This window comes from Taeniopygia guttata, chromosome 11 (genome assembly GCF_048771995.1).
Source record: "Taeniopygia guttata chromosome 11, bTaeGut7.mat, whole genome shotgun sequence".
NCBI classification, from domain to species: Eukaryota; Metazoa; Chordata; class Aves; order Passeriformes; family Estrildidae; genus Taeniopygia; species Taeniopygia guttata.
The window spans coordinates 19857591-19869420 of NC_133036.1; the positions used below are offsets into that span (position 1 = coordinate 19857591).

Genomic DNA, 11830 nt, shown 5'->3' on the forward strand with positions numbered 1-11830 from the left:
AAAGTGTGAGGCAAGAACAGCAGAAAAATTACATGCAGAGAGCACTTTGCAGTTGAACTTGCCTTTCTCTTTGGTGTTCTATGTTGCAAGCCTATGGAAATGATAGAGCCAAAAAGTAAGAAATTGAAGCTGCTTACACAATTTGCTTAGTTCTTGCTCAGTACAGATGAGTTTTTGTTCTTTGGAGTGAATGTAGTAGCACTTCAGGGTTTTAAATCTGCAACAGTTAGTTCAAACAAATTACTTTGTGTGTGAGTTGGTGACCTCTTACTATTTTCTTGTTTATTTACTTTTTAACCTGGTTTTTAAAATCACATGAGTTCTGCAGAAGCACAGAGGTTGTTGCTCTGGACTTGTCACTTTTTGTGTGCACCCTGAGGAATGAATGAGCTTCTGGATGAAGAGCAGGTTTCTGTACAAGGGAGTTCTTTACCCTGGGCTGCACTGCAGGATTTAATTGTCATGTTGGTAGTCAGAGACCTCTGTTTTCTGGGATCATTGATCATAGCCACTTTTGCAGATTCTCTAGTTCATTGAGAAGAAAAACATAATTTCCCAGGCACGATGATTTGTCAGTGCAAGTAACGTAGGAAGCGGAACTTCCAAGGACTTTGTTGTGAAACTACTTTTCTTCTTGTTTTCACGACTTGTCTGTGACATGTCTTTGTGCTGCTCGCAGGTGTTTGGTTTCCTGGCAATGGCAGTGTACGCTGTGAACACGTTTTTGGCAGTTAGAAAGTGGCAGCTGAGCAGCAGGCAGCAGAGCAGCCGGCAGAGCAGCGACTACATCCGCGCTCGGACAGAGTCCAGGGAGGTGGTGCACCGGCCCGAGATCCAGCGCCTGGACGCCTGAGAGCCACCCCCCGTGGCACTGAAAGGGAAAACAGCACTGGCTCCCTCATGGAATAAGGGTTTTGGCTTTATTTAAGGAGGAGAAGGTGGAACCGAGGTTGGCCAGGATGCCCAGCCCTGCACGTGTGCAGAGATGCAGAAGCTGCTGTCACGGAGGCAGAAAACGGTGATGGTTCCAAAGGAAAACCCCCTCAAGACCTCCACATAGACATGTGCATATATTATATAGCTCACAGAATATATAATATATGTCTGTTCTGAAGTTTGTCTTTGCTTTGGATTAACTGCACAGCTGTTTTCTTCCCTCTCTGAAGATCCACTGTTCCTTCAGCTGCCCCAGAGACAGAGCAGCCCTGCCAGGCTGGCTGAGGGAGGAGGGACACCCACGGGAGCAGATGGAGCAGCCAGACGTGCCAAGGAGCCAGAGGCACTCAGCAATAACTCGGCCAGCAGGGCCTGTCCATCCCAGACTGTGTCTGTGTGTCTGTCCTCCTGCCCTGAGCCTCTGCACAGTGCTGGAGACCCGTGCCACGCTCTCCTGGCTGCTGGAAAGGGCTCTGGGCCGGGCTGGGCTGGGCTGGTCGCTGCTGGCCAGGGGCATGCACTGAGCGGGACGAGGTGGTTCTCTGCTCCTGTGGGACACATTCCAGTTCTCATTCCAAAGTGGGAAATAAATACATTTAGGAGATGGGGTGGAGAAAAGAGGCTTAAGGGGCACAGTAGAGAATGAAGGGGTTGTCATCCTATAAACTTACATTCCAGCCATGGCTTTCTTTTTCTTTTCTTTTCCTTTTTTCATTTTTTTTTTTTAAGGTTCAACATTTCTGTAAGTTTTTGCCTAGAACTTGCTTTCTCTCTAAGCCCAGGGTAAGCAAGAGCTAGCAAAAATTTATGTGCTTTTAAAGTGTTCCTCAGGTTGCAATGTTGTGATTCATGTAAGGTAAATATTTCTTTTTGGAAGGATGTTTTTTCTAAAATTAAACCTTAATTGGTAGTAGGTAAATCTGATTTTTATTTTAACTGGGTGTTTCTGCAGATTTATTCCCCTTAAGTTTCTTTGGAAAATGAATTTAGCTAATTGGAAAATTATTGTACTGATTTGTTTAGAAATAGTTTTACTTAGCTGAAGTTTTTTTTTTTCCTTGTACTTCCAGTGAATAAATTACATTTTCTCTTCTCAGAACTCAAATTCAGCAGTAATTGGCTAGATAATGTCACAATATTATTAGGAGGATGTCTCTTGATATTTTTCTGTTTCTTTGGTGTTTTTGTCTCTGCAGTGCATTATTTGGCATTTTCCTGCCTGTGTGAAGACAGTGTGTGTGGGAGGAGATCTCTAGAACTGAACTCCTTTGTGGTGTGAGGAAAATGAAAATCTGTGCAATTAGTGGCACTGTTTGCCATGTCTGCCTGAGTTTGTCCTGCTGGAGCTGCCCTGCCCAGGGTGAGTGCAGCACCCAGAGCCTTAAGAACAACGGGCAGTGTGTTGTGGAGAAGGTATTTAACAGGAAAAACAAGTTACACCAAACAGCAGATCAGGAGAAGTGCCTGGGCTTTTATAATACTGGAAGGAGCTGGGATAGTGAAAGTGTGAACCTAATGCTGTAATATTCAAATTGAGCAGCATGGAATTATTTTGATGAGTGAAAAAAAGGTGACAAAGGTGATGCCTTTTCATTTTCAATGTATTGACATCTACAGTGCATTTCACCTCAGTGGCTAGATGGAGATTAAAATTCAGAGTTACTGATGAGGTTAAGGAAAATCTGTATCTTCTTAGTGATTGATGGTTTACCAGTTCCTACAGTAACATTTTATTGTGCTTTATTGGAATGTTGTGCCAAAGGGAACACCAGGTTAAAAGAAGATTGCACCAGCTCTTGGTGCTGGGTTAGAACAGGCGTTCCACAGGGGGTTATCTCACCTGGGTGCATTCCCTGAGCAGGACATGGCAGTTCCATGGCCAGTGTGGTAAGAAATTACAGTTTGTTATTGCAAGAACTGCTGTGGCAGCCGTGCTGTTACCAGCACTGCCCAGGACTGGCAGAGTTTGCAAAGTCAATTATTAAAAGACTTAATTTAAAAGTAGCACAAGCATACCCAGTCAGGAATTGTAAACTGCCATCAAAGCAGTTTGGATAAAGATTGTAAAAAACCCCAAGCAAACCCAAACCAGACAAAACAAAACAAAAAAAAAAGATCCGTGCTTTTAGAGTGGAGCTGCCATCTGAAATCAGGGAGCAGGATGGTGTTACAAGGGGATTTTGTCAGGAGTGTGTCCCTGTCACTGGCCAGGGCTGAAGGAGCATTCCCAGATCCTCTCCTGTGCTCCCTGAGCCCGCTGTGGTCAGGGCAAAGCTCTGGGAGCTCCTGTGCCTCTTTAAGTTTATGGATTTGGTACCTCTCAAACCCCTGCACCTTTCCTGGCCTATAAAAAGGGTAATTTGGGGTTTTTCTGTGGAGTGAGGTCCCAGCCCCATCGAGCTGCAGTGACAGGAGCAGAGTGGGGCAGCCACACCTCCAGTGGGGCCCTGGGGCTGCTGCTGGAGCATTCCCATTCTTGCAGCTGGGAATGCCAGTATTCATTATTCACATCATGCCCTGAGCCTAGCATAGCTCTCAGGGTGGAATCCAAAAGAAAACAGTAATTTTAAAAACACTATCTGATTCACTTTGTGAAGCAAAAGCAAATGTAAATGTGTAATTTCCTTATTTTTGGAACCAAAGATGATTTTAGTATTGTATAGTATATACTTTCTAAAAAATCTTAAGCACTTACTGCTCTGCAGAGACATTATTTACTATTTGGATTATAAAGAAGGGAAATAAAGTAGCTGTGAGAGACAACTACATTTGAAATATTAAGATCATTTGATGTATCCATGGCTCATTCCCCCGAGTTAATTTTACACAGTGTATTGGAGAGGTATTTTTTTAAAGACTGTTATCTAAACTGCAGTCAGACAAAAAAAACTCTTAAGGAAGAAAAGAGGGTGGGAAGTTTAATTTTTTTTTAGAAAAGTGACATTAAATTGCTTCTCTCAGCCAGTTAAGTCTTGCTTGTAATTGCTAGCACATAGGGATAATTTCTTTTAGTCCTTAAGGGTGCTGTTTAGCTCCATAAAGGGACTCAAACCCCACTGTAAATAGAACTAAATGAAAGCAAACAGTTGAACTTGGTAGGAGCAGGATGCTTGAAACAGTAACAGTTTGGATGAGTCCCCTTTGGCCAAAGAGAGCCCTTAGACCTGGAGTCTGTGTGTATTTCTGGGTGTAGCCATGACTGAGTTCTGCAGCCTGTGCACAAACATCACGGTGTTACACAGTGAGCTCTGCCTGCAGCAGCAGCACGGGAGCTGCTGCTCAGTGTGAGAACCTGTTTGGCTCTCCTGCTCACTTCCTCAGCCTCAGCTGAGGTTGGGCCAGGTCCTTGAGCTGGGCAAACAGCCCCAGCAGGAGCTCCTGAAGCCACAGGGGAACTCACTCCTGTGTCTGAGTAAAGCCAATTCCTTCTTCCTCTCCACCTTTTCCTTTCATTTGGAATATTCGTGCCTAATGGATCAAATGCTTTAATATTTAATTCTTGCTAAGCCTTGTTTGTTGGTCTGTGCAGTGCCAGGAAGACCAGAATTTCTCCATCATCCCTTGATTTCAGCTGTGGTGCTCTTCCTTTTCCCCAGGAGGTTGGCTGGGTGTTCTTTCCCGTGGGACTGTGGAAGGCTGGAGCTGCCTGAGGTTTCTGGTAGGAGCTTGGGAGGGGTAGAGAGGGATCTCCCTGTGCCTTCGAGAGCCAGGCAGTGGCTCCAGAGCTCTGAGAGTGCAGTCTGTGCTGCTCACTGGGTTCAGGAGCACAGCATCAGCAAAGATCTGTGCCTTGGCAGCAGCCCCTCATCTTCCAGTTAGAAGGTGTCTTTTACCTGGGATTTCATTGAAGGAGCAGCATGTGCTGCTCTTCCATTGGTTTGTCACCTGGAGTGACAAACACTCCCCAGTGTTCCATTGTCACTCTGGTCTCATGGCGGTGTTTCAGCTCTCTGTATTTCGTTGCTGCTTGCAGGTAGAGGAGGCAGCAGTTGTGTTCCCCTGTGGGTTGTTGTGCCTTCCCACCAGGGCACAGCCAGTGCTCCAAGGAGTGCTGTGCACGCCAGGCTGCACTGGGCCCTTCTGGGACAGCTTTCCATGAGCTTCAAGGTCCCTAAGTGAATTTGCTATTTGTCACCTCTCTGCTGCCTTGAGGGTGTGCAGGCACAGCAAATGCTTACCTAATCTGTGGCTTTATTAATGCAATCCTCTCTTCCTTAGGCCTCTTTCTGTATCTGTTATTTTCTTGTCTCATGTCATGTTGTAACCATTTCTACTTGTTTTCTTCCGTGAGGAAAAAAAATTCACCAAAAATTTAAAATAAGCAAGAATAATGATTTTAGGGCATAATTAAAAAATGAAAACAAACTTAATAGCAGTTCAGATAGTGTAGGAAATAACATCCTCTCTCCTGCTCAGCTGGGATACCGAACAGCTTTGTCCATGGAGGAGCATGAAGAACAGTTCTTGTCCTGAAAGCTCTGGAGCCAAAAATCTTCAGTAGGCATTCAGGATAATAAAAAGGCAGAGTCTGATAAGGAATTGGAGATATGAGGACACTTGACAATCCAGAGCTTTCAAAGTGAGACATGAACAGTAAGAAGCCACAGTGGCCACAGCAGTCGTGGGGATCTCAGGGGGTGATGGGCTGGGATTGTCCAGACTCAGCTTCCAGAGGGGGATCCAGGCTGGTCCCTGCTCAGTCCCACGGGAAGGAGGAATGCCAAGGTCTGGCATTTCTGAAAATCAAGTACTTGGTTTGTTTGTAGCATGAAATAATGGATTGTTCATTGTCTGGAAGGCCAGCAAAGCTCAGAATTACTGTGCAGATATGCAGATAGAGGTGTCCTGTGTGTTGAGTTTTAATGGCAACAAAAGCATTTTAAAATGATCCTGAAATCAGTACAAAAATGCACGGAATGTGTGAAAATACTTTGTAGAAATGTTGCCCTGTTCCTCTCTATTTTGACAGAGGGAGTTGGTTAAAATGAATTTATACAAATAGTCTGGAAATCTCTGAATGACATTTTAGAGAGTTTTTCTGGTATATTATTTTCCTTGTCAGCCACTTGGCCACCTTGATAGATCTGCTTGACCAAGTCAGAGTGGTGCTGTCCAACCTGAAAAAGGGTTCCCTTTTTTTTTTTTTTTTTCTTTCCTTTTTCTGTGTTTTTGGGTGGTTTTTTGTTGTTGTTGTTTTTGGTGTTTTAGGGTTTTTTTTTTTGTTGTTGTTTTGTTTTGCTTTTGGGTTTTTTTGTGTGTTGTATTTTAAAGATCTGTCTATAATTTAACCATTTGTATGCTAAAAATAGTCTTTTAAAAAAATCTGCTTACACTGTGATTTCTGGTAGCCTAATTTAGAGTATACAACACAATCTAATTTTCTTTTGGGATATGCAGCTTTCAGAAGTGTTCTTATATATGCCCAGAAATGAAAGTTGTCTATTTATCATAGGAATGTGATTAGATAAAGTAACCTATCCAGAATCCCAGTGCAGCTCTTTCTTATGGGCTGGATGGACTAGTTAGTGAAATTGCTTTTTAATCTCTATGGGTTAATAAATATTTTTTTATAACTACCCACAGATATTCCTTTTTAAATTATACTTGGCAAACAGAAGATATTTAATTTTATATACAATATACATAGTTACCTTGATTGACATATTTATAACATAGAGCTTTGTGTTTACTATGAAGGTTTTATCTGTATCCCATGGACTTCATGGGGTAAACTTTAAAAAGTCAGTTGGCATTTATGGAAGAATATGGGAACTTTCTTCATGGCTTCAGAACTAGGACATAGGAGCATTTAAAAAGCAATAGCCAGATTGTTTTACAGAGTATCTGGGGGCGTTCTTATTTTTGATTGGGGCTGGTCCCTGCAGCTATTTTAATAACATCTGGATGTGAGTAACAGAATGGAACATGAGCATCTGCCTCTTCTGACTGTCACAGGCTATTGTCTAGAGCACAGGAAATTTCAGGGTATTGTATTGTTTTGCTTCGGACAAATGTCTCAATAGACCTATTTAATTAGAACCTTCATGTGTCTGGAAGAAAACATCCTCTCTTAACTAGGCTGATTTATCACTTTTGGTACCCTTTTAATCCCAAAAGTAGTGTTGTCTAAAAATTTGTAGTGATGTTCCAGCTATCTTGATGTCTGCAGGTTAAAGTGGTCCTGGCTAGCACCCTTTTATTACAACAATTGCTACCTTCATTTTTCTATTGTTTCTACTTTAATCTTGAATGTTTACCAGTTTCTAGTGTTGGATCTTGTGGGGGGGAGTGTCTTGGCACTACAGCTCATCCAGCTTTAACTCATGCATCACAGTCCTGGAGTAAGAAAATATTTTGAAGTATATATTGCCGCCAATTTATTGCTTTTTAAAATGACTTCTATACTTAAGACACAACATTTATGACATAATAGGACAAATGACTTAGCTAATCATTGTATCTGTCTAGACTTACTCTCTTTTGTGTTAGTGTCATTTTGAAACTATTTGTATATGTTGAAGTTTGTAAGGGTTCAGGAACCCACAATAAAATAGTAAAGTATGTATTTATTTCTCATTATAATGCTCAAATTTGATTTGGAAGTTGACACTTTGTATGTCTTTTCACAGAATTGTAAACAAATACGGAAAAACTGCTTCACCTAGGGTGCCTTCCATGTGTGGTACTAACACTTGTCATTGACAGGAATAGAGATGTAAATTTATGAATCCAGTAAACACTATTTTTGTAATGTGAGTCACTAACACAGCTCTGGCCTCGCTGTGCTTTGTTCTCACCAACACCAGGTTTATGGCTGCTGTGGTCACTGCCTTCTCTCCCTGTGTGCACTGGATCTGACCCTGGGGAATCACAGGTTGTGTCTCCTTTGCTCTGCCCCCTGAGCACATTCCTGGTGCTCCAGGTTCCCTTCCTTGGGCCTTGTGGAGGGATGCTCCGTGTGGGTTCTGTATCCTCAGGGCTGACCCTGGCTCCTCTAGACAGACTCTGCAGCCTAATCCAAACATTCCAATTCTAGTTCATAATTTATGATTTGCAGCTTCTGAGGAGGGAGCATCCAGGCCTGACTAAAAGATTTTATGTGTCTGGGTTACAGGTGCTGCATTGACAGGTTTGTAATTGCAAACAGCTCAGAGGTATTACGGAAACACCAGGTTAGAATTCTATTCAGGCTGAGCAAAGGGGATACAATTTTCCTTTTATCATGAGCACAAGTCCACTGTGCAATACCATGGTACTTTGCTTTTGGAGTAGATCCTGCAGTGTTCTGTCCTGGAGAAGCCTTGGTGCATCTCTGAGTGGTGCGAGGGCAGCACCCGGCTCTTGTCCTGCCCAGGGGCTGCAGGCCAGGGCTCCCCTGGGCCCCAGGTCCTGCTGCAGGACCGCAGGGTTCAGCAGGCAGCACATTCCCCTGGAGACAGGTCACAGCCCTGGAGCATTTCCCTTGTTCTGCAGAGCCTGGAGCTGCAGCAGCTGCTCCAGGTGGTGCTTCCAGCTGGGAGCACCTTCTGTGTGCCCACAGCTGGAACTCGGTGCTGGCAGAGCAGCAGCTGCCAGCTCTGGGTGGGAAAGGTGACCAAGCTCAAAGGCAAGGTACTCTACAAGAAAACACAACCTCCTTGTGTACTTGTTTCTACACCAGTACCCATCTTTCAGTTGTTCTTTCTTTGGTGTCTGTGCTAATCAAAAAACACAAGCTGAAGAATTGTAAAGTCTTGCAAAACAAAGCAGTCTTTGTTTTAAAATCCATGCTGTTGCAGCATAATTTAAATGGTGTATTTATCAGTTTTAAATGTCATTTCATTTTTCCAGTCTTTTGTATATGGGCACAATACTTTTTGTAATTTTTTTTTTTTACTTAGTTGTCTTTCTGTCTTTTCTTTCTGTTATTGGAAGATTTGAGCTCTCTGGGTTTTCACGGTACTCTTCTGATCATTCTTCATAGTGTTAAAAGTCTGTATTTTTGTATGTAGGAGAAATGGTAGTTTTCTAACACTTATCCCAATCAATATAGTACGGAATCATTTGTGAAGGACTTCCTGTTTAATAAATGGACACATTAAAGTACTAAAACAGCGTCTTCATCTGTAAACATGGCCTGGGCTGGGGTAATTTTCTTCCAGGGCTGTGTGGGGCTGTTTTGGATGTGTGTTGATAATTCAGAGATGTTTTTGTTATTGCTGAGCTCCCCAGAGCCAAGGCCTTTCCTGCCCCTTGTGCTGCTGTGCTGGGGTGGGGCTGGGGGTGCCCGGGAGGCTGAGGGGACAGAGTCAGGACAGGTGACCCCAGCTGAGCACTGGGGTATCTCGTGCCTTATGGCATCAGAATATGAAGGGAGGGAGAAGCAGGAACGGGGCATGTTTGGAGTGGTGGAGTTTGTCTTCCCAAGTCACTGTTCAGGGGCCCTGTGGCTCTCCTGGAGGTGCTGAACACCTGCCTGCCCATGGGAATTAATTCCTTGTTTTGCTTTGCTTGTGTGCACAGCTTTTGCTTTCCCGGTTAAATTGCCTTTATCTCACCACAGGAGCTTTCTCACTTTTCCCCTCCCCGTTCTCGGGCGGATCCCGCTGGTGTGAGGAGAGCGAGCCCTGCCTGAGGGTGAACCCGCCCAGAGGCGGCGGCAGCGCTGTGGGTGCTGTGGGTGCTGTGCTCAGAGCTCTTTGTGTGGGGAACAGCCCGGGTCAAACACCCACCGCGGCTGGCCCGGGTCAGACACCCACCGCGGCTGGCCCGGGTCAAACAAACACCCACCGCGGCTGGCCCGGGTCAGACACTCACCGCGGCTGGCCCGGGACACGCCCGGGACAGGAGTCTGAGGGAAAGCGCGGGAGAGCCGCGGGGAGAGGGCCGTGAACAGGGAGAAGGTGGGACAGGGAGAAGGTGGAACGGGGAGAAGGTGGGACAGGGAGAAGGTGGAACAGGGAGAAGGTGGAACAGGGAGAAGGTGGGACAGGGAGAAGGTGGGACAGGGAGAGAAGGTGGGACTGCCCCGCTGCTCTCCTGCGGGTGGTGGAACTGCTCTCGGAGCGTTTCAGGTGCGCTGCCGTGGGCTGCAGTGCTCCATCCTGGGGTCTGCAGCTGCCCATTTGGGATTGGAAAGGGATTTTGGGGCTGAAATGCCCCAGAGACAGGGGGAATACTCCACTGCCTCACGGGCTGGGGCTGCAAGTTTTGCTGGGGGGATTTTTGGTTTCCAGGTGCTTTAGGCACGAGGGATGGGTGAGTCTGTGAAGGGATTTGGGAATGTGGATGCTGCACTCAGAGCACTGGGGAGGGAAAAGGTGTCTCAAGCATCTCGGGGAGGGGCACAGGGGGTGACACAAGGGCAGCATTCCCTGAGGGAGCCAGAGGCTCTTACAAGGGGCCGCCAGTTCATTTAGCCTGTGTGAGGCTGTCAGCAGCACTGTGGCATTACCCAGGGTGGTATCCGGGGTGCTCCTGGGTCAGGAGAAGCTTCATCAGCTGTCAAATTAAAAAAAAAAAAATATTTTGTCTAACTTTTAGATAGTGATCTTCCTTCAGTCTCCCAGGAAGACTGTAATTAATTTATTCATGGATCACGCTAACAAAATGTGATGGGCTGTTACCAAAATCCATAAAAGAAAAGGACAAGTATTTCCTGGCCAAAATTAACATTAGAATCAGCATTCTTCTCTTCATGGAAGTGGATTTAAAAATTGACTTATTTTTTAAAAGTAACCAAAACCAAAAAATCAACAAAACCCCACAAAAGCAATAGAATTAAAAAAACCAAACCAAAAACAAATCCAACCAACCAAAGAAAAAAAAAAAACCTAACAATTGCAAACCAAAATCCTCCACCCAAACTCCTCCTCCTCAAAGTCCCAGACAAAACCACACTTAAATTTTCTAGGTAGCACTGTTTTACTTTCTGGCCTGGAAGCTTTACAAAACACGGAACACTGAATTCTTCCAGCAAAGTCCTAGGATGAGTATCTGTGTCACAGTGTGGATTCTTTGATGCACTCCTGTTTATTTATTCCTGACTTTTTAAAGATCCTGACTTTTAAGCTAATACTCCATGCAAAAAGGTGTCTCAAGCATCTTTTAACAAGATTCACATTCGCAGTGTTTACCTAAATTTCTTTTGCTTCCCTGATACATCCTCTCTGAGGATTAAAGGAGGGCCAGGTGGGGCTGCTGTGCATGTGCTGCACATGTGGCATTTGCCCTTGGAGGGCAGTTTGTATTCTGGTGCAAGTCTGGAGTGAAGCCATTCAGTACTATTATTTCTGATCAGAACTGTGCCCAGTGAACATCCTTAGCAGAAGGACAGTGAGTGGAACCAGGGGCTTGCTGAGCAGAGCATCCAGGTCTGTTCTGCTTTGCAGCACACCAGGCTGTTCTCCACCACCACAGCACTGAGATGCTCTGCTCTTCCTTGGCATCCTGGAAGTGACTCTGTCAGATGGAAATTGAAGACTTGAGGAACTTCAAACAGTATCAAGTGAAAAGCACAGTTAGGTGGAGTAATAGACAGTGTTCAAAGGATAACAGAGCCTCTTGCTTCAGTCAGAATCTAAAACAGCTACTTGGAAAGGTATCTGAATTCCTTGGAAAGGTCTTTTGAATTCTTAGTGTCACCTGTCCAAAAATCACTACACAAGTCAGAACAAGTCCACAGAGAAATGTAAAAGCTTGGTAGGAGGGAGAAAGCCCTTCGGGCAGGTGAGAGCTGTGTGAACTCACCTGAGGTGGCACTTTCCCTTCCTGTCAGTGGCTTTGAGGTAATGGAACTTCTAGCATTGCTCCTACAAGGATTTGTCCACAATTGGAGTTGGAAACTCCTTCTCAGGCAGGCCCAGGAACTCCAGGTGGCTGCAAAGAGGGCAGGGGTTGGGCTCTGGGGGCTTTG

General features: G+C 44.9%; 1 protein-coding gene across 1 annotated transcript in view; it reads left to right on the forward strand.

The window, feature by feature from the left end:
• Positions 1-9027, forward strand: part of CMTM4 (CKLF like MARVEL transmembrane domain containing 4) — a 35336-nt gene extending 26309 nt beyond the window's left edge. The window contains exon 4 of the mRNA XM_002189437.5: positions 680-9027. Coding sequence (XP_002189473.2) covers positions 680-853 — 174 coding nt within the window. The 3' untranslated portion in view covers positions 854-9027. The remainder of the gene's footprint in view (positions 1-679) is intronic.
• Positions 9028-11830: the final 2803 nt, after the last annotated feature.